General features: G+C 41.4%; 1 protein-coding gene across 3 annotated transcripts in view; it reads right to left on the reverse strand.

The window, feature by feature from the left end:
- The window catches only part of sbf2 (SET binding factor 2), a 582,458-nt gene that overhangs the window by 22,514 nt on the left and 537,463 nt on the right, over window positions 1-22,481 (reverse strand). For all 3 annotated transcript variants that reach the window (XM_043705903.1, XM_043705905.1, XM_043705904.1), the window contains 5 exons: window positions 22,292-22,473; window positions 21,000-21,176; window positions 19,556-19,657; window positions 2,315-2,500; window positions 1,271-1,397 (listed from right to left, as the gene is read on the reverse strand). In XM_043705903.1, coding sequence (XP_043561838.1) covers window positions 1,271-1,397; window positions 2,315-2,500; window positions 19,556-19,657; window positions 21,000-21,176; window positions 22,292-22,473 — 774 coding nt within the window. The remainder of the gene's footprint in view (window positions 1-1,270; window positions 1,398-2,314; window positions 2,501-19,555; window positions 19,658-20,999; window positions 21,177-22,291; window positions 22,474-22,481) is intronic.

Consider the following 22,481-nt stretch of genomic DNA (forward strand, 5'->3'; position numbering starts at 1 on the left):
ATCCAAGGCCCTAAAGTAGCCTTCCACATCCATCAAAGTTTTACTTGCACATCCACTAATATCATTTATTGTATCCGTTGCTCCCGTTGCGGTCTCCTCTACATTGGGAAGACTGGACGCCCTCCTAGAGAGCGCTTTAGGGAACATCTCCTGGACACCCGCACCAATCAACCACACCGCCCTGTGGCCCAACATTTCAACTCCCCCTCCCCCTCCGCCGAGGACATGGAGGTCTTGGGCCTCCTTCACCGCCGCTCCCTCACCACAGACGCCTGGAGGAAGAACGCCTCATCTTCCGCCTCGGAACACTTCAACCCCAGGGCATCAATGTGGACTTCAACAGTTTCCTCATTTCCCCTTCCCTCAACTGACCCTAGTTCCAAACTTCCAGTTCAGCACTGTCCCCATGACTTGTCTGGACTTGTCCTACCTGCCTATCTCCTTTTCCACCTATCCACTCCACCCTCTCCTCCCTGACCTATCACCTTCATCCCCTCCCCCACTCACCTATTGTACTCTATGCTACTTTCTCTCCACCCCCACCCTTCCCTAGCTTATCTGTCCACGCTTCAGGCTCTCTGCCTTTATTCCTGATGAAGGGTTTTTGCCTGAAACGTCGATTTTGCTGCTCCTTGGATGCTGCCTGAACTGCTGTGCTCTTCCAGCACCACTAATCCAGATACTGCAAAATCAAGCATGTGGGAGGAGGACTGGTTAGTTATGCAGTTGTAGTGCTAGTAGTCAGAACTGTCCTAAATATGTGATAAAAATTTTAATAAATGTGAGTTCACATTAACTTGTGACAAATGTATGATTGCATCTGTTCATGAAAAAGACTGAAGTGACAATATAGGAAACAATATCGGGCGGCACGGTGGCACAGTGGTTAGCACTGCTGCCTCACAGCGCCAGAGACCCGGGTTCAATTCCCGCCTCAGGCGGCTGGCTGTGTGGAGTTTGCACATTCTCCCAGTGTCTGCATGGGTTTCCTCCGGGTGCTCCGGTTTCCTCCCACAGTCCAAAGGTGTGCAGGTTAGGTGAATTGGCCATGCTAAATTGCCCGTAGTGTTAGGTAAGGGGTAAATGTAGCAGTGGGTTGCGCTTCGGTGTGGACTTGTTGGGCCGAAGGGCCTGTTTCCACACTGTAATGTAATGTAATCTAATCTAATACACTATTTCATAGACTAAATTAATAGAATTTAGGATTCTTGGGGCAAAAAAAAACTTCATAAAGCTGGCAGACAAACATGTTAACTTGGTTGTAACATACCATGTTCTAATCTTTCATAATCAGAGTCCAGCAAGAAGGTTTTGTAGCGATTGGACACATAATGATAAGCCAAAAATTTAAGATAATATTGGTTGAACTCAAACTCTATAGGATACTGGTGATGAATCTGTTGGAAAAATATAAGATAAGACATATCACATACAAATAAATGCAGAAACTAAACTTTGAACAATTATTAGAATGATCAACATTCACAACAGGTATGACAGAATCTGATAAACTAGACAGGCTAATTTTTCCACAGAGTTATCTTCTGTCTAGAGTTAACAAGATTTTCCTCTTGAAACACTAACATATGTTAAAATAGAAGACAGCAAATACGCTCAGTGGTGTTTACTTTTTGTGGTATAGCAGCATTTCAATTCAAATCACTATTTATTCTGGGAAATTAGGTTTTCTGTGCAATAATGTTCACCAGGAACAACAACTCATAAAAGTGGTATAAAAAATCCCAATGAACTTTACCTGCATATAATTGGCAAAAAACCCACAATTGGCATATTCAGAACATGAATATGATAAACCAGTTGATAAACCAGTCAATTTGGGGGCGACACAATGGCTCAGTGCACAGCACCAGGGTCCCAGGTTCAATTCCAGCCTTGGGTAACTATCTGCGTGGGTTTCCTCCGGGTGTTCCGGTTTCCTCCCACAGTCCAAAGATGCATAGGTTAGGTGAATTGGACATGCTGAATTGCCCAGAGTGCCAGGTGCATTAGTCAGAGGGAAATGGGTCTGGGTGGGTTACTCTTCGGAGGGTCGGTGTGGACTAGTTGGGCTGAAGGGCCTGTTTCCACATTGTAGGGAACCTAATTTAAATTTAATGTCATTTGAACCCTATGTTGCATACCTGTATAGCAACAAGGCTTTAATTCAAAGTTTTTCCATGACAATCACCCACATATTGCTGAGTTTAGTTTTGGTTTGGTTTTAATGTGTACAGATCCATGGATGAACATTAATACTCTTCATACAATTTTATACCTTCAGAAACTTTGGTGGGAAAAAAAAAGTTCTCTTTACCTGGTGCACACAATCCAGAAATTGCAGGAAAATTGGTGCAAAGCCACTTCCCTGGCTGTTGGGAGTTAGATTACTACGTTGGCTGAACTTGTGGCCAAAGGACAACCATTCCTTTTCAATCAGTATTTTGAAACCTTCGAGTGTTCTGTAGAATGGGTCACATAGCAACTGCACCAAGGAAACCACCTTGGAAAAACAGACATTTGAAGAGACAGGTCAGATAGTGCTTTGTATGCTGATAAATGAAAAGACTGCATTATTTTAAACTTTATGATACATTAAACCATTAGAGGGACATTTTCATCTTTTGAATTAGCTAATACTGTGTTATCTAATTGTCCAAAAACATTAAGTTTATCCTGAAACACGAATGTTTAATAAGTTAAACAGTTACATAAGCTATTATAATTAAGAGAGGTCCATTTTCAAACCATGGACTAACAACAAATTGCAGGAAAAACTTGAGATTTGGCAAATTCTGCACAGACAGAAACAGAGTTAATGTTTTGAGTTGAAAATGACTCTTGCTTAGATTTATCTCTAGTGTCTCTCTCCACATATGCTGCAAGTTGTGCTCAGTTTTTTGAACAACTTTGTTTTTCTTTCAGATTTCCAGTATTTTTATAACTTTGTTTTTGAAAGATACTGTTTTTTTAGTAGGTTTTGGTATCATCCAAAATATCTGATTCATTTCAGTACCTTTAATGGAAAATGTGGCCTTAAGGCATGTTGCAAATCGTTCCCATAACTTAGCTGTAAAGTTTCATCTAAGTTCGATAATTCACAAATACATTGAACATAGAAAAGTACAGCACAGAACAGGTCCTTTGGCCCATGATGTTGTGCCGAGGTTTAATCCAAATGTAAAAAATAATAACTTAACCTACGCACCCCTCAACTCACTGTTATCCATGTGCATGTCCAGCAGTCGCTTAAATGTCCCTAATGACTGCTTCCACCACCATCGCTGGCAATGCATTCCATGCATTCACAACTCTCTGCATAAAGAACCTACCTCTGACAATTCCTCTATACCTTTCCCCTAATATCTTAAAACTATGACCCCTTGTACCCGTCAATCCTGTCCTGGGGAAACGTCTCTGGCTATTGACTCTATCTACTCCTCTCATTATCTTGTATACCTTGATCAGGTCTCCTCTCTTCCTCCTCCTCTCCAGACAGAAAGGTCTGAGTTTTTTCAACCTTTCTTCATAAGGCAAGCTCTCGAGTCCAGGCAGCATCCTGGTAAACCTTCTTTGCACCCTCTCCAAAGCCTCTGTAACTTTTCTATAGTAGGGCGACCAGAACTGGACACAATATTCCAAGTATGGTCTCACCAGGGACTTGTAGAGCTGTAGCAAGACCTCGTGGCTCTTAAAACTCAATCTGCCTGTTAACAAAAGCCAAAACACCATATGCTTTCTTAATAACCCTATCCACTTGGGTGGCAACTTTGAGGGACCTATGTACTGCACACCCAGATCCCTCTATTCCTCCACACTATCAAGAATCCTGTCTTTAATCCTATATTCAGTATTCGAGTTCGACCTTCCAAAATGCATCAGTTCGCATTTATCCAGGTTGAACTCCATCTGCCATTTCTCAGCCCAGCTCTGCATCCAGTCTATGTCACGCTGCAGCCTGCAATAGCCCTCGATACTATCGACGACACCTTCAACCTTTGTGCCATCTGCAAATTTACTTACCCACCCTCAACCTCCTCATCCAAGTCATTTATAAAAACTACAAAGAGCAGATGCCCAAGAACAGAGCCCTGCGGGACCCCACTCAACACTGACCTCCAGACAGAATACTTTCCATCTACAACCACTTTCTGCCTTCTGTTAGCCAACCAATTCTGAATCCAGATAGCCAAATCTCCCTGAATCCCATAGTTACTGATTCTATGAATGAGCCTACCATGGGGAACCTTATCAAATGCCTTGCTGAGGTCCATATACTCCACATCCACTGCTTGACCTTCATAGACCTGTCTTGTCACCTCCTCAAAGAACTCAATAAGATTTGTGAGGCATGACCTGCCCTCACAAAGCCATGCTAACTGCCTTTAATCACACTGTGCTGCCAAATAGTCATAGATCCTATCCCTCAGAATTCTTTCCAAACTTGGTAGGTCTCATAGGCTGCGCAAGGTTCTGGTGCTGTTTATCTCACGCCTTGGATTATAACATTTTTCCAACTTTATCCTTTATGCAATGCTGCCTTTCTTGGGGAATGTCGGGATACAAAGAGAACAAAGAAGATCAAATAACAGCTTACTCTTCCCCCATCCTATGTACTCTGTGATGTATCATCTTTCACCTTTATATATTTAAATGACTGCCCTTCACAATTATTGTTTCCTCTGCATCCCCAACTGTAGACCACTGCAGTGGCTGCTGATAATCACCCTTGATTTTCAGTTAAAAGAACCCTAGGCCCAAACCATGGCCCAAACCAACATGGAACAACAGCCCTGAATAATGACTGACAAGACCCCAACTGATCTCTATCGACCTCCCTGACTGATCACCAGTTTCTGGACCGAATGCACTGGATCTGCACAACTCACGATGACCTACTCAGTGGACTGTGATGATTCAAAACCCCTGGCTGCAAATATCCCAAGTGACTTATTGACCATGCCTAAAGCCCAGGACTGAGATCAGATGATGCAATTGACTGACTGGCACGGTACTCCCTGACAATGGTCTTCCTTGATTAAGAAGTACTCCCCTTACACTTACTAATTTTAACTTGATTGTTCATTTGTTGGACATTTGAGTCTTCACAATTATATCTGCATGCTTTTGTCATCACATGTTAACTAGTGTGTAACTAACTACATGGACCAAGGACATCTCACGTTCAGTTTTTGTTCTGTGCTGAATTAACTTATGTCTACTTAAGCAACTCTGGAAATACTATAAATCTCTTACATCTGCACAAAGTCTAGCCTTTGGCTATGCAATCAAAAAAGCATATCTACAACTATAAATGTGCTCCATTAGAACTTATATGGCACCTTTCATTCACACATCTCCATTGAAGATTTAGATGTGCAAACGGTCTGAGTCTGGAAGGCTTGGAAGAAAGCCCTTAAGGTCAGAGATTCAGCAGGTCCCCACTGGCCTGAACAGTAGCCCAATGCCACCACCCACCAAACCACTCCCACCTACACCAGGGTATAGTGTGACAGCCAGTGTACTCTTGAAAAAGAAAATTTATATTTGGTGACATTAAGAACTAGCTTGAGGAAAGGAGTTCTGGCAAAGCACGTGCTTTCAGTAAATGATCACATGAAGATAGTGCCTGGGGAAAAAAATTAAATAAATGGTCAACAAGAAAATAATTGTAGGGAAATAGATTCCTGGCTGTGGATATGTGTGCAGTTTTAGTGTTTGCTTTTCAGTTGTAGAAAAAGTTGTCTGTTGAGCATGAATATTTCTTTCAATTTGGGTTCATTTAAAATATTGTGCTGGGTATTAGAGTTCAAATCTGTGGTTAACTGAAGAACACCTAAGCTGACCTCCTGCAACAGCCAAGTAGAGGTAGTAGAAAGTTTTGATTCAAGATATTAAAGAATGTTAGAACCAGGAGATCTGACCGAATGTGGCTGCACTTAAGATGCTATTAATGCTATGGGAGACAACTGTAAAGATTTGAAGGGACTATTGTGTCTGAAATAAGTGGAAGGTAAAAGAAATCACAATTCTTACATGAAAATGTTCTCAGATCAAATGATCAATCTTCTTAAATCTGATACATATATGACTTGAGTCATTAAGAGCCTAAGTCAAATCAATGTAGATGGAAAGTGGCATTAAAAAGTATAAGTAAAATGTGGATGATTTTTCCAGTTTTCAAGAAAAGTGATTTTTGAGTTAGATTCATAATGTCCAGTTCACCACAGCTTATGGCGACTTTTCTCATGTAATTTTCTGCTTTATAGTCACTAATTATGTACAAGACTATATATCAATTTCATATAATCAGGTGGCAAGAAAAGTAAAAGCGCTTGTCACAGTCAGGATCTTCCAGTGTTTATGCTGTTGGTGCCATGTCTAAAGCCCAGCAGTACATCACTTAAGATGTTGCAAGCCAGGAATGGGTCATTTACTGTTGTTTTGATGAAATGGTCCAGAAATGGTCTTTTCAGTCAAGAGGGATCTGGGTATGCTTGAGAAGAGGAAGGCAGTGCTGTATCCTGCTAACTGACAATGGAAGCAATAGCACCAGAACCAGCTCACCTGGACCTGATCAGTGGCCCAGTTCAGTGCTATATCTCAGGTAAAGTGCAATACACAATAGTAAAGGAAGAAGGTTAATGATCTTCCATATTCTACTTCACACTCACCAATCACTCTAACACTGTATGCACCTCTCAGTAACGCTTTGGATGACTTCTCTCATACAGCATACATCATGTTTACTCAATGGTTCTCAACTACATTATTCTTCCTGACCTCTGCATTTCCTACTCACTCACTGGAGACACCTCACCACCTCTCCTGCTGTATGAAAACTGTGCTACTATCCTGTTTCATAAAACTCAATCCATCCTTCGATCGCATTGTAACAGCAGGAAGAAGTATAGCAGATGGACTATAATGTGGAAAAATGTTACAATGTTCACTTTCGCAGGAAATATGAAAAATCAGATTATCTATATGGAGAACGATTGCAGAAATCCAAGGGATTTAGGTGTTCCACTGCATGAGTCACAAAACTTTTGCATGCATGTTTAGCATGTATTCAAGAAGGACATGAGGATACTAATTCTTATTAATTGAGAAATCGAATATAAACACAGCAGGTATCTGGACACTGAAAGCAGAGTTATTGTTTCGAGTTTAGTGAACCTTTGTCGGAACAAAAGTAAAGATACAAGTAAGGATGTCCTGCTTCAATCATACAGGTCACTGGTGAGATGACATCTTAAAGTTTTTGTCTCTTTATTCAAGAAAGGATCTCAGTGCTTTAGAGTTGGTTTACAGGAGGTCTGATTTAACTGGAATGAACTGATTGTCTCATGAGTCGAGAGTGTGGTGCTGGAAAAGTACAGGTCAGGCAGCATCCGAGGAGCAGGAGAATCGACGTTTTGGGCAAGAGCCCTTCATCAGGAATGAGGCTTGTGATAAGATAAATCGGAGGTGGGGGTGGGGATGAGGGGAGATAGGAGCTGAGAGTGCAATAGATAGATGAATGTGGGGGTAATGGTGATAGGTTGGAGAGGAGGGTGGAGCAGATAGTTGGGAAGGAAGATGGCACCGCCCTCATGACCTGTCCGAGGTGTCCATCTTCCTTCCCACCATCCACTCCACCCTCCTCTCTGACCTATCACCATTACTACCTATCGCACTTTCAGCTACCTTCTGCCCAGCCCCAGCCCCAACCCCCACCCAATTATCTCTCCACTCCCTCGGCTCACAAGCCTCATTTCTGATGAAGGGCTCTTGCCTGAAAAGGTGATTCTCATGCTCCTCGGATGCTGTCTGACCTGTTGTGCTTTTCCAGCATCACACACGCTACTCTGATCTCCTGCATCTGCAGACCTCACTTTTTCCTGATTGTCTTATGAGGTTAGGTTGGGTTTGTTCCACTGGAGTTTAGAAGAATGAAGGGGGAACCTGACTGAAATGTATAAAGATTCTAGTCCTGACAAGGTGAATGTGGAATGGAAATTTCCTCTTTTGGCCAATAAAATCTAAAGTGCACTGTTTTAAAACTTGGCTTGCCCTTTTAAGACAAAGATGAGGGGCTGTACGATTTTGGAACTCCACCCTTGAAGGTGGGAGAGGCAAAGTCATTAAGCATGTTTAAAGCAGAGGTGGATAGATTTTAATTAGGCAAGGGAATCAAAGGTTACCAGGGGTAGATTAGAATTGGAATTTGAAACACAACAGACCAGCCATAATCTTTTTGAACGGTGGAGGAAGTTCAATGGGCAGAATGATTCATTTCCAGTCCTATTTTGTACATTTGTAATTACCTTGCACTTTTGTAAGTACACATGCATCGCATGCCTAAATTGTCTGCTTCAGTGCCTTTGCTGCTGTTGGAGCTGGTCAAGTTGCACCCATGAAAGAAATGACAAGTCTTTACAGACATCAAGGAAGAAAGAAGTTGTAATGGCCAGGCATTTCTCATCTCTCACAAGAAACTGACTCCTTGACTGCAGATAGCAATACACATCACAGATCCTTGAACAGCGTTGCTGGTGATTGCAACCAAGGTGTTGCATTTTAATGAGGACAACTCATTAAAAGCACCGTGCAGGGAATGACCTAGGGCTTGGCCTATACACATCTTCCACACACACCATTTCACAGAATCCGTGATAATTGTGCACATATCTGGAGGAAACGATTAAATCTATCAGTTTTTTAAACAAATGCACTGTCATTCATGGCTGGCATATGGAGAACGAACAGTTCACATGTTCACTTTGCTTCATATCACAGTGACGTGCCAAAAAGAAAAGCTGCAAAAAGCACTGCTTATGCTTAAAAACTGTTTTATCGGATGCTCAGAAATTTCAGCGCAATTTAGTTGTCAGTGAGCAGTCTGAAACACTGAAGGCTAAAACAATGATGGCAAAGTTGAAAGGAGGTGCCTCAGAATTCTGCTCAACATGCTGCATATCATGAAAGACTTCACTGTATAACACTAATATCATATGTCAACTGAAGCCTGAACAATAACCTAACCAAAGTGTTCTGTAATGTTAGCATCATCTCACTGACTGTTACTTTTACTCCAATGATCAGTAGTAGCAGTAATGTGCAGTCACTTGAAAGTGGATTACCTGTAGGTATCAAGTGTATAAATGTGTGGATAACAACCAAACCATTTATTCAGCACCAGAAAGGTTTAAAGATTGCAAATAACCAAGATATGGTGTAATTTGCACAAGGCAAGGGCTGCTTACCTTATAGGTTACACAATTAAAAGATGCCCCACCCAGCTCAGTCATCCTGTAAAACGTGTTTTAATTAGGTTTTCTCGACCACCTCAATCAGCAATGCATTGCTCTATTATCAACTATAGGATGTCCCTCCTGGTCAACATCTTGACTCTCATCTTTAACTTTATCCTCTAAGCATTATGTTGATCCCTCATTTTCTCCTTATCCAGGACATCTCTCTCTATACCTGTATTAGCTCTCACTGCGAAAGACACAGCATGCCACAATAATGGAGCATATTTTCTGTTGATTAACTCTGCAATTGACAGGGAGCTCTCAAAGAAATTTAGGTGCAGTCCAAAGCAGCCTGCACCTGGGTAGCTAGATGATGGTGGGGGAATCCCACTGCCGGTGCTTAACTCTCCTCATCACAAGTAAAGACATGAACAGGGATGGTTTGGAGAAAATGGTATCAATGACTTTCCAATGCATTTATGGATCAATCATTGGGAGATGCCACATAGGATAGGATGGTCACCCAATCCTTCTAGCATAAGTCCTACTCCATCAATGGTCCAGGAAATCTTTAACCTGTGCGCCTGCACTGTTATTCTAAATACTGTAGAAAATGACATTGTTATCTGTAGATGTGGACCTCAACATTCTCTTCTGTCCCCTTGGAAGATCTTCACCTGCAGCTTCTCCTTTTGGAGGCTGTCACAGCTGCTGGAGGTGGAGGTTCTTGCTGGGTCTGCTGGACGTTGAAACTGCCCTCTCCTTTAATGCTCTCTGTGCATTTGAAGCAACATGACAAGGACTCCAACCATGCCGATGTCCATGTCAGACTTCTGAGCAGATAATCCGAAACAGAACAACATTGTACTAATATTCCTGAGTGAATTGTCATGTTATGACTTGATAGTGTGACATCCTTTTGAAACCTTGGTGGCAATGACATGCCTCAATAAAGGAACTCTGAAGTATGCATCCTTATCCAAATGCACAGCCAAAGCGATGATGCTACATTGGGGGAGTGGAATTCCTGCAATTAGCCCTTATGATAGCTCTACTCTCCCTAAAACAAAAGGCATGCTTGCATATCACAGACCATGTTCTTTCATACTTATAGTTCAGTGTGTGAATGCAACAGCTCCAAAATGTTGTTTTCACTGTTAGGTATGGAAACAATTTTAGGTTTCTCTTTCAAGTCAGCACCTAATTATATTTGCTGAGCTAATACAAGGACGCAATTAGTGCACACAATGTAATGGACATGACTGCTTCTTAAGGCCATAATTTATAATGTTCATCTTGGATAAATGATGGGTTGTGTGATGCCAGGTGGGTGGCATTGCTGAAACAGTGGATACATTATTAATTTCATTGCCTTTAGCAGGAGTTGCCAGGTGGGTGGCATTGCTGAATCAGTGGATGCATGATTAATGTCATTGCCCCTAGCAGGGCCACAAATTCAAATCCTTTTACATTGCTCCAAGAGAAAAATTAAAAATTATTTCACCCAATCTACATGTGGTGGTATCCATTTGGTATCATTAATGCACAGTTGACATTGGATCAAAGATAGCAATGATTTGATTTTGTATCTTTGAGAGTGACTTGTAGACTCCACCTAAGATGCAGGATTATGCCCTGCATCCTTCATATTCCATTTTGCATTGCCGCCTGTGTTGCTGTTTGTGTTGCAGTTCCTGTGGTCCCAATGATCTTTCACCCCTTCAGTGTTTACATTGAGCTCCTTTATTTGATTCTTTATGTTCCCAGCATAGCATCAAGAGGGGACAGATTTGAGTTGTCATTTCCTTGTTGGCCAAATACTCTCCTGATTTAGAGGCCAGAGTGATTGTGACTTCTGAAATCTGACCCTTGAATCTCCCCATCCTCGCCTGTGCTCTATCAGATCCCAAGTTTCTATTTTGAATTTGCCCCATCGACTGTAAGCATTCCCGTCCTTGATCCGAACCAATGAACCCATCCTCAGAGTTTCAAAGTTTCCCCAAGACCTCACGATTGACCCTTATTAAAATATGAAGAAGCTGAAAGTTCTGAAGCTGAATAAATCACTCGGGCCAGATGGACTACACGTCATAGTTCTGAAGGAGAAAGCTGAGGATATTGTGGAGGCATTGCTGATGATCTTTCAGGAACCAGTAGAGTCAGGAAGGATGCCAGAAGATTGTATAAGAAGGGAGGGAGGTAGAAGATCATCAATAAACAAAACCAAGAACTGATCATGGCCTGTACTGAATTGACATGTGATGACAACCCTTGAAGGAGAACAGCCATCCCTGGCGGATATCTGCACTGCATCCTGACTTGTTTATCTGCAATTGCTAGACTAGTTGGACTAGGTCTGTGGGTCTGGCCTTGGCCTGATCCCCAGGCTGCAAGGACACAGATTCCTGAACTCCAGTAGGGTCAAACATCTGACTGATTGTAGCTAACCCTCTGGACTGATATCGGATAAATCCCTAGATTGACTGAGGTGACATTCCTGACTGACTATAGAGCCCGTGACCCCACAAAAGACTGCTTTTCTTTGACTTGCAGAAATAGCCATTTGCTTGAAGCACAAGCAGTGTGTTTACTGCATAAGCTTCTGATACATGCTCTAGGTATGGCTTGGATGCAGCACATATCCACCCCCTTGACTGTTCCGTGCTCCAAACCCTGACAAACTGCCTGCCTCTCCCTGTGTGCTGTGAAACAATGCAAGCCTCTGAGATATGCAGTAAGATAGGCAAGTAAGTGCAAAGTGAATAATTTCTAAGAAAAGAACTGAAAGCCATAAAATGCATCTTGTGTCAATGCACAGGATGCACCTGACCCTGCATAAGGATATGAGATTTAGTCTGAGAGTAGGTACGTTAATGTAGTGAGACTGGTGGATTGAAGATGATGATTTGCATGGAGAAAGGGTGGAGAAGACAGATCTGAATGAAGGCCCAGACAAATAAATGGTGAGATGCTACGTACATAATAACCTTAAAGTTGTCCTAAAATGTAAAACTCGTAACATTTTAGTTTAGACTTTTTATTTATTCTCAGGATGAGGTCATCACTGGCTAGGTCAGCATTTATTGCCCATCCTTAATTGCCCACAGGGCAGTTAAGAGTTAACTACGTTGCAGTGGGTCTGGAGTTACATGTAGGCCAGATCAGGTAAGGATGGCACTTTCCTTTCTTAAGGGACATTAGTGAATCAAATGGGTTTTTCCAACAACAATGGTTTAGTTGTTATTATTAGACTCCTAATTCCTGATTTTTATTGAATTTAAGATCCATCATCTGCTGTGGGAATTGAACCTGAGGCCCCAGATCATAACCTGAGTTTCTGGATTAACAGTCCAGTGCTAATAGCTCTAGGCCATTGAAAGTAAACACAAAAAGGCTCAACATCAGATAATTGTGCCTTAACTTTTAATTTCATTAGAGTTTTTGCAGGGATTCCCACCATGAGGCCTAGTGGGGTTTCTCATCATATCTTACCAAACTCATCGCATTGACTACCTACTCCACAACTATGGTGGCCGCTATGTCTGAATCCAACATCATGCAGTATACAAATTCCCAGAGTAACTTCCAGAATTCATCGGCATCCATTGTGCCCGAGCCATTTAAAAAGTGTGTTGTGTACCAATTCAAGCACTGTCAGTTCACAACTGACCTGCACGGATCCTGAGAGTTGCTCCAGACAAGACAGACAGGGAAAATCCACACCTTGCTTTGAGAGTAGGGAACTGAGGTGCTGATGAATGGGATAGTGTAGCGGCAGGACATCCGCTTCCCTCAGGATCAGTAGTGGAGGCCACAGCATCAGACTCTACCAGTTGCCACTGCCTTAAAGCTGTCTCAGCCATCTGAAGGATTGCCCAGTAATGTAGGAAGAGGTCAATGAGCTTCACCAGTCACCAATGTAAATACCATCACCTTCTCTTCAATATGTCACAATGCCTACTCACTCATTTTGCAAACTTTCCCGTCTGCACCAAATAGCTGTACCACCCATTTACATCTACTTTAATACCCCTCTCTCATTCTAGTAGAAAAGCAGCCATCAGTAGAGCAGGAAGTTTCAAGACAGGTGGTGTGCTACTTGATGTACTGCTCCTCACCCTTTAAATTGGCAGCATCCTAACTCTGATCACTCCGAGTGGCTGACTGACTATTTACAAGACCCTGGACTGGTATCGGAGGCTGTCTTGACTTACTGTGCCGTGACTCTCTGAATGAAGGCTATCCCCAGACCTGACTGAGGACCGCTGACAACAATAAGACCCATAAGATGTAGGAGCAGAATGAGGCCATTCAGCCCTTCAAGTCTGCTCTGCTATTCAATCATGACTGATATGTTTCTCAACCCTATTCTCCTGTCTTCTCCCCATAACCCTTGATCCTCTGACTAATCAGGAAACTATCTCTGTCTGAAATACATCCAATGATTTGGATGCCTTCTGTAGCAATGAGTTCCAATACCAGATCTAGCACTGTCTGGTTGAAGGAATTCCTCCTCATCTCAGCTTGAAAGGGTCTTCATTTTGAGACTGTGCCCTCGGGTCCTAGTCTCTCCTACTAGTGGAAATATCTTCTCCAAATTCACTATAACTGGGTCTTTTAGATTCTCTTTAAGATTTGATGAGTCCCACCCCTCATCCTTCTAAACTCCAAGTACTGACCCAGAGTCTTCATTGTTCCTCAAATGACAAGCCTGTCATCTCTGGGATCATTCTTGTAAACCTCCCCTGGGCTCTCTCCAAAACCAGCACATCCTTCCTTCAATAGGAGGTCCTAAATTGCTCAGTATTTTAAATGGCGTCTGACCAGATCATTATACACCCTCAGCAGTAGATCCTAGTCTTGTATTGTAGCCCTCTCAAACTTAATGCTAACATTGTATTTACCTTCCTAACTGCCAACTGAACTTGCATGACACAAAGGTTGTGGTGTTAAGGAAGCAAATAGGCTGCGGCAGAACTTCGACAGGCTAGGAGAATCCTCTTGCAAGGATGCCTGCCTTGAAGAAGTTTTCCTCCTCTCTCCACAAGAATCTCAGGGAGTCCCTCTCCCACTGCAACTCCCAGGTACTCTATGGTACTTTCTCCCCACCCCCACCCTCCTCTAGCTTATCTCTCCACGCTTCAGGCTCTCTGCCTTTATTCCTGATGAAGGGCTTTTGCCCGAAATGTCGATTTTGCTGCTCGTCGGATGCTGCCTGAATTGCTTTGCTCTTCCAGCACCACTGATCCAGAATCTGGTTTCCAGCATCTACAGTCATTGTTTTTACCTAGGCTAGGAGAATGGACAAAGTAATGGCAGATGGAATACAATGAGGAAAAGTGAGAAGTTATGTATGTACTTTGGTAGGAAGAACAGAGACAGACTATTTTCTAAACGAGGAAAGGTTTCAGAAATCCGAAGCACAAAGAAATTTAGGAGTCCTAGTTTAGGATTTGCTTACGGTTAACATGCAGCGCCTTGTCAAAGGCATTTGGAAATCCAAATAGATCATGTCCCTGGCTCTCCTTTCTCTAACTTGATTGTTATTTCCTCAAAGAATTGTAACAGGTTTCTCAGGCACAACTTCTCCTTAACTTAGTCCTATTTTACCATTCACTTCCAAGTACTTTACAATCTCATCCATAATAATTGACTCTCAAAATATTACCAACTAACCAAGCTAACTAGCCTATAATTTCCCAACTTTTTCCTCCTTTCTTAAACAGGGGTGTTACATTAGCCAATTTCCATCCTCTGGACATTCCCTGACTCCAGTGATCTCTGAGAGATTGCCACCAATACTTCCACAATCTCCACAGCTTTCTTCTTCAGAACCCTGGGATGTAGTCTACTTCTTCTGTGGGATGTATTTCTGTTATGCTTCCAAATTACACCTAGAAACTCTTGTCATTGCTGTTCCACCATCTTCCCTGCTAGGCTCTCATTCCCATCAATTCTGCCCAGCTCCTGTGTGCTTGTAATTATCTTCAATCAAGTGTCATACCATTATATCTGATTCTAGCTTCTTTCTCTCAAAGTTCAGGACAAACTCTATCATATTCTGGTTATTACCCCCTCGGGGGTTTTTCACCTTAAGCTTCCTAATCAAGTCTGCTTCTTAAGGAGTCATTTAGTTCAGCTGGCTCGATGGTTAGTTTGCAATGTAGAATAATGCCATCAGCATGGGTTCAATTTCAACACCAGCTGAGGCTATCATGAGGCACTCTCCTTCTTAACTTCTCCCCTTACCTGAGGGTGGTGACCTCGGGTTAAACTGTAACCAGTTGTTTCTCTAATGAGTGAGTAGGACTAGAGTGAATTTAGGCGTTATGGTGGCACAGTGGCTAGCACTGCTGTCTCACAATGACAGGGAACCAGGTAGGATTCCAATCTTGGGTGACTGTGTGGAGGTTGCACATTCTCCCTGTTTGTGTGGCTTTATGCCAGGCACTCCAATTTCCTCCTACAGTCCAAACATGTGCAGTTTAAGTGGACTGGCCACACTAAATTGTCCATAGTGCCCAAGGATGTGCAGGTTAGGTAGATTAGCCATGGTAAATGTGAAGTTATAGGGATAGGCTGGGACTTGGACTGGGTCTAGGTGGGATGCTCTTTGGAAGATTGGTGCAGGTGTTTTGATTGACTGAATGGCTTCATTCCCCACTGTTGGGATTCTATGGTTCTATTCTATGATTACACATCACCAAATCCAGAATTGCCTATTCCCTAGCAGGCACTACAAGTTCTCTAAAAAAAAACTCTCTCACAGACATTCCATAAATTGCTTTTCTTGGGATCCACTACCAATCTGCTTTGCCCAGTCCACCTGCATATTTAAGTTCTCCATGATTATTGTAGTACTGCTTTTCTTACATGCCTTACCTATCGCCTGATTTATTTTCTGCCCCATATACTGACTACTGCTTGGTGGCTTGTACAAAACTCTTTCTGTTTTTGCAGTTCCTCAACTCTACCCATTCAAATTAAATGCTCTCCTACTCTCTATCACTTGCTATCAATTTCACCATCCATCTACCTAACCTCTTGATAGGACTTGTATCCTTGGATATTTAGTCCCCAGCCCTTATTCCCTTGCAGCCATGTCTGTATGACAGCTATAACATCGTACCTGCCAATTTCAATCTGTGTTAAGAGCTCACTTATCTTGTTTTGTGTATTGCGCACATTTAAGTACAGAATTGCTAATTCTGTGTTGACCAGTTATCAGCTGTGCCTGAAGTTAGATTCCTGACCCTTTCCAGACTCTGAAAAATGTGTTGCTGGAAAAGTGCAGCAGGTCAAGCAGCATCCAAGGAGCAGGAGAATCGACATTTCGGGCATAAGCCCTTCTTCCTGAAGAAGGGCTTATGCCCGAAATGTCGATTCTCCTGCTCCTTGGATGCTGCTTGACCTGCTGTGCTTTTCCAGCAACACATTTTTCAGCTCTGATCTCCAGCATCTGCAGTCCTCACTTTCTCCTTTCCAGACTCTCTCCTATTACTTGCTCTGGAAACTTCTCACCTTTAATGACACACTTCCTTCCTTTGTGTCTGCATTAAACAGCTTGGCAAGACAAAAGTAATACGAGCCTTGTAATTCTGGTCGAGGGGGCAAATGCAAAAAGGCACTGCATGGCAGGAATGCTATGAGCATCCAGGTAGGGTCAAAGTGAAAAATGCTGTAGGGGCGAGTGAAATGGCTGGAGATGCAGCTTGGTCCAGTCCATGAGTTGGGAGAATTACAATTCCGCCAACAAGAGCAAAACAAATACATTCCAGAACTGTTAAAAACACCACAAATTTTACATTTCTAAGCTCCAACATAAACAATAAATGTTAATTTAGAAAAAAATGGCTATCCAAAGAGTGTTGGTAGCATTATAATGAAACAACAGGTTTTGAAAATACCAAAAAGAGATTATAGGCCTACTCTCTCATTAGACAGATGACTGATGTTTGTTTAACCTACGGGTCACCATCCATGAGGCAAGGGGAGAGAATGAGAAGGACAGTCCTTCATGGGAACCTCAGCCAGTGCAGGAATTTAAGCAATGCTCCATCTAACCAGCTGAGCTAACAGACCCTTATTCTTTGAAAATACTATTACATGAATAATTAAAGGAGATATAGTTAGTTAGTTTGCAGATGATACCAAAATTAGAGGAGTAGTGGACAGCAAAGAAGGTTACCTCAGATTACAATGGGATATTGTTCAGATGGGCCAATGGGCTGAGAAGTGGCAGATGGTGTTGAATTTAGATAAATGCGAGGTGCTGCATTTTGGAAAAGCAAATCTTAGCAGGACTTGTACATTAAAGGTAAGGTCCTACGGAATGTTGCTGAACAAAGAGACCTTGGAGTGCAGGTTCATAGCTCATTGAAAGTGGAGTCGCAGGAAGATAGGATAGTGAAGGTGGCATTTGGTATGCTTTCCTTTATTGGTCAGAGTACTCAGTACAGGAGTTGGGAGGTCACGTTGCGGCTGTACAGGACATTGGTTAGGCCACTTTTGGAATATTGCATGCAATTCTGGTTTCCTTCCTATCGGAAGGATATTGTGAAACTTGAAAGGGCTCAGAAAAGATTTACAAGGATGTTGCCAGGGTTGGAGGATCTGAGCTACAGGGAGAGGCTGAACAGGCTGGGGCTGTTTTCCTTGGAGCGTCAGAGGCTGAGGGGTGACCTTATAGAGGTTTATAAAATAATGAGGGGCATGGATAGGAAAAGTCTTTTCCCTGGAGTGGGGGAGGCCAGAACTAGAGGGCATTGGTTTCGAGGCGAGAAGGTAAAGATATAAAAGAGACCTAAGGGGCAACTTTTTCATGCAGAGGGTAGTAAGTGTTTGGAATAAGCTGCCATAGAAAGTGGTGGAGGCTAGTACAATTGTGACATTTAAAAGCCATTTGGATGGTTCTATGAATTGGAAGGGTTTGGAGGGATTTGGGCTGGGTGTTGGCAGGTGGGACGAGATTGGGTTGGGATATCTGGTCAGCATGGAAGAGTTGGAACGAAGGGTCTGTTTCCGTGCTGAACATCTTTATGGCTTTATTTCAGCAACTTTTTACGGTTTTCTAAGAGCAAACATTGACAATATCAGATCTTAAAGTTTCCAAATTGAAACAAAACAAAACAGCACTACTTTAAATGCAATAATGTCCAACAAGTAAGAAATCTCTATTATGCACTTCTATTCATCACAGCTAGTAGCCAGTTCCTGTTATAATAGTTCCTATGTTAATGCATTGGTTAACAGAAAACAGAGTGCCAAGATAAATAGGTCAATTTCTTGTTGGCAAAGTGTAACTATTGGGGTGCCACCATTATCATACTGGGGCCTCAAGTACTTATAAGCCACATTAACGACTTCGATAAAAGAACCAAGTGTATTGTAGCTAAATTTGCTGACTATAAAAATGAATTTTCAGAAAGTAAGATCCAAAGAGGACATAAGGAACAACAGATTTTGTCAGGAATGATAGAATAACAGATTATTATTTAAATCGAAAAAGACTGCAAAACATCATGGTACAGAGGTATCCTGATGTCCTCACGTGCAAATGAAGTTAGCATGCAGATACAGTGAAATGGAGGCAAATGGAGCTTCAATAATTATTGGATGGGGTAAAATAAAAAAAAGGAAATCTTGTTACAACCGAATGGGCCAATGTCAAGACTAAAAAGACTTCTGCACATGATTTTCATGTTCTTACTTGAAAAAAAGATGTACTTTCATTGGAAGCAATTCATAGTATACTCAATGGTTATCTGCTGAGATTGCGAAGGAATATCTTATGAGACAAGATGGACCAAGTTGGGTTCATAGTCATTGAAGTATAGAAAAATGAATGGGCCTTTTAGGTAACTGTTGAGAGGTTGCCTGCAACCATAAGAGGAAACCAGAACTAAAGGGTGGCTCTTCCATTTAAGGTAGAGATGGGGAAGAATTTTATTTCTCAGAGAATGTAAAGTTTTGAATTCACTATCCCAGAGAACAGTAAAAGCTGGATTATGGTATTATCTGGGTTGAGTTAGAGCGTTTTTTGATCTTTAAGTTCAACAGTTACAGAGACGAGACAGGAAAAGGATGCAGTGAGCTCAGCAATGATTATATTAAATCAGACAGCATGTTTGAAGGCCTATTGCTGCTCCTTTTTCTTGTGTTCTTGCTAGAAAATCTGGTCATGGAGTATTAGAAACAAAACTGTGTTGCTGCATTTTCCAAACTTTAAGCGCAAAACTAGAGCAGCTTCAAATTATACCAGTTGAAAATCTCAAACTGTAAACAGTAAAACACATTTCTATGATCCTTTATAAAATTACCTGTGTTGTAATGTCCATGCCATCCTCTAAGCTTACCATCACCGAGGAACCACTCTCAAGTAGTTCTGCTATCACCACAGCCAGTTGCAATATTCTGTGTATCTAAGAAATCAAAAGTAAATATGATGAGGCTTATGCTTCCATGTGGACCTGTTGGACTATGGCCTCGTACTGTGTGATTTCTAACATTTAAAAGGCATTCTGGGTGGGTATATGAATAGGAAGGATATAGAAGGATATGGGCCAAGTGCTGGCAAATGGGAATAGATTAGGTTAGGATACCTGGTTGGCATGATGGGTTACACCAAAGGATCTGTTTCCATGCTGAACATTTTTATGACTCTACACTTTGAAAGTAGTCCTGTTTTAATGACATAACCAGATCATATACATCTCTGTGACATAAAATATATTAAACAATTACATGATAATAATGTAGCAAATACAATTTACTTACAAATTGATATCATGTAATTGTGAGCTCAATTAATTCCACCATCTGGTTTTATACAGTTTCCATCTTGGGACAAAAGGGAAAATATACAAGGTATTCCAATCATTTTTTAGATAGATGAAATGTATGCAATTTGATGTGAATGTTTATAATTTATCAGGTGTGATTATACATTAACTATTACATTTACTATTTTGATTGAAGAATACCACCCAACTTCTAGACAAAGATGACCACCTCAATTTGAAGACTAAAAACACTGAAGCTGCATCCTCTGGATTTTACAAGGGTTAAAGGTTAACTTTCTTGAAACATAAAATTCTGAAGGGACATGACCTGGTGGATGTGGAAAGGATATTTCCTTTTGTGAAAGAATCTAGAACTCGGGGTCATAGTTTAAAAATAAAAGGGATGCTCATTTAGGACAGAAATTAGGAAAAACATTCACTCCGAGGGTTAAGCATCTTTGGAATTCCCATCCTCAAAAAGCAGTGGATGCAAAATCTTTAAATATTTTTAAGGCAGAAGTACACAGATTCTTGAATACCAAAGGGGATGAACGATTATCAGTATACGGAAATGTAGACTTGAGGTTAAAATCGCATCAGCCATTATCTTGTTGAATGGTAGAGCAGGTTTGAAAGGCTGGGTGGCCTACTTTTGCATACATTCATAATCTTGACAATTAAAATAATGTTCAGATTTTTGACCATATTTAAAAACTATATTCTTGGTGGTGACTTAAAATATCTTCTGCAATAATCTGGCATGAAGTTCCTTATTGAATGTTGCTCCAAATGTACCCTGTCCTAATCAGAAAGGAAAGCCAAAATAAATCCCAAGACATAGTTTCCAAGTTAATACTTCGCTGAATAGTGGAATATTTCAACACAAACTGTGTCATTGTGTTTATTGATTTGCAGTTAAGATAAAAAAAAACTTTTGGAGACAATGCCGTATAATTAGCTCTAAGATGAATAAATGAATTACCTGCAATAGCCATTCAGATTCTCCAAGTAATCTGTACAAAGTCATGTCTGCATCACTAGGAACTGTGCTGGGTACACATGCTCTCATGAGCTTTTTGAAACTGGCTTTCACCTGACGAATATCACAGTAATCCACAGGTATCAGCTCACAGTTAATTGCAAGGTCAGGTTTAAAGCCCTGAAAACAAAAAATAATGTTAACATCTCAAAAGGTAGTGAAACAAAGCTATTTTGACTCTGCATACTTGTGTAGGTACAACTATAATCTTCCTTGCTTGAAACAACAGCCCACTGAACAACTGCAGAGGGAAAAGATGACTAGAATAAGATTTCAGAAGGGAAATAAGATCAAGAAAACTTGGAAGACCTTTCTTAGCTGAAAAATGTGTTGCTGGAAAAGCGCAGTAGGTCAAGCAGCATCCAAGGTGCAGGAGAATCGACGTTTCGGGCATAAGCCCTTCTTCAGGAATGAGGAAGGTGTGCCAAGCAGGCCAAGATAAAAGGTAGGGAGGAGGGACTTGGGAGAGGGGCGTTGGGAATGCCATAGGTGGAAGGAGGTTAAGGTGAGGGTGATAGGCCAGAGAGGTCGGGAAGAAGATTGCAGGTCAAGAAGGCGGTGCTGAGTCCGAGGGTTGGGACTGAGATAAGGTGAGGTGAGGGGAAATGAGGAAGCTGGAGAAATCTGCATTCATCCCTTGTGGTTGGAGGGTTCCTAGGCGGAAGATGAAGCGCTCTTCCTCCAGGCGACGTGTTGCCATGGTCTGGCCTTTCTTAGCTTTACAACAGTGCCATACTATAGCCAGTTAATAGGTGTGAGGGAGTGGTCCAAGGTGATCAGTATTCAATTTTACTAACTCTTCCTTAAACTCCTTGCTGAGAATCAGATTGCAGAATTGCAGATGTCACTCCTAATCCTGCTATTTCTTGCCATATCCACCACCTTGATTCCAAACATGCTAATCATGTTTTTTTTAAAATACTAAGTTGATTACCTTGAATAGTTCATTTTAATTTTTCTCATTTTAATTGGAACATTCAAATTTTCCTTTCCCACCACAATAAAGATCTATCTTCTATTGTTCATAATATAACATAATAAGTTCCATGAATCTATGTGTGATGAATATGCAATTCAGTTTGTTTATATTGTATTAATTACCATGTTTGCATATTTAAGTTTAATTCAGAAAGAAATGAGCAACAAATACTACAAAATTGTGACATTTTTGTTTTAGTAAATTAGTTTGAAAATTATTAATAGAAATTATATATTGAATTCATTTTTCATCTTACTCTCAGTTGAGATTTTTCCCCAAAGAGGTACAATGCTGCTTGGTGCTTTAGAAGTGGATTCTGCAGAGAATTGTCATTGCCAATGGTCACAGGAGATTCCTTTCCTGCTAATCTTGCTCCTACATCAGTGGTTGAAAACTGAGTATTGAAACGACTGCTTGAACGCAAGCTGGCCCACATACCTTAAAAG

This window comes from Chiloscyllium plagiosum, chromosome 16 (genome assembly GCF_004010195.1).
Source record: "Chiloscyllium plagiosum isolate BGI_BamShark_2017 chromosome 16, ASM401019v2, whole genome shotgun sequence".
Lineage (NCBI taxonomy): Eukaryota > Metazoa > Chordata > Chondrichthyes > Orectolobiformes > Hemiscylliidae > Chiloscyllium > Chiloscyllium plagiosum.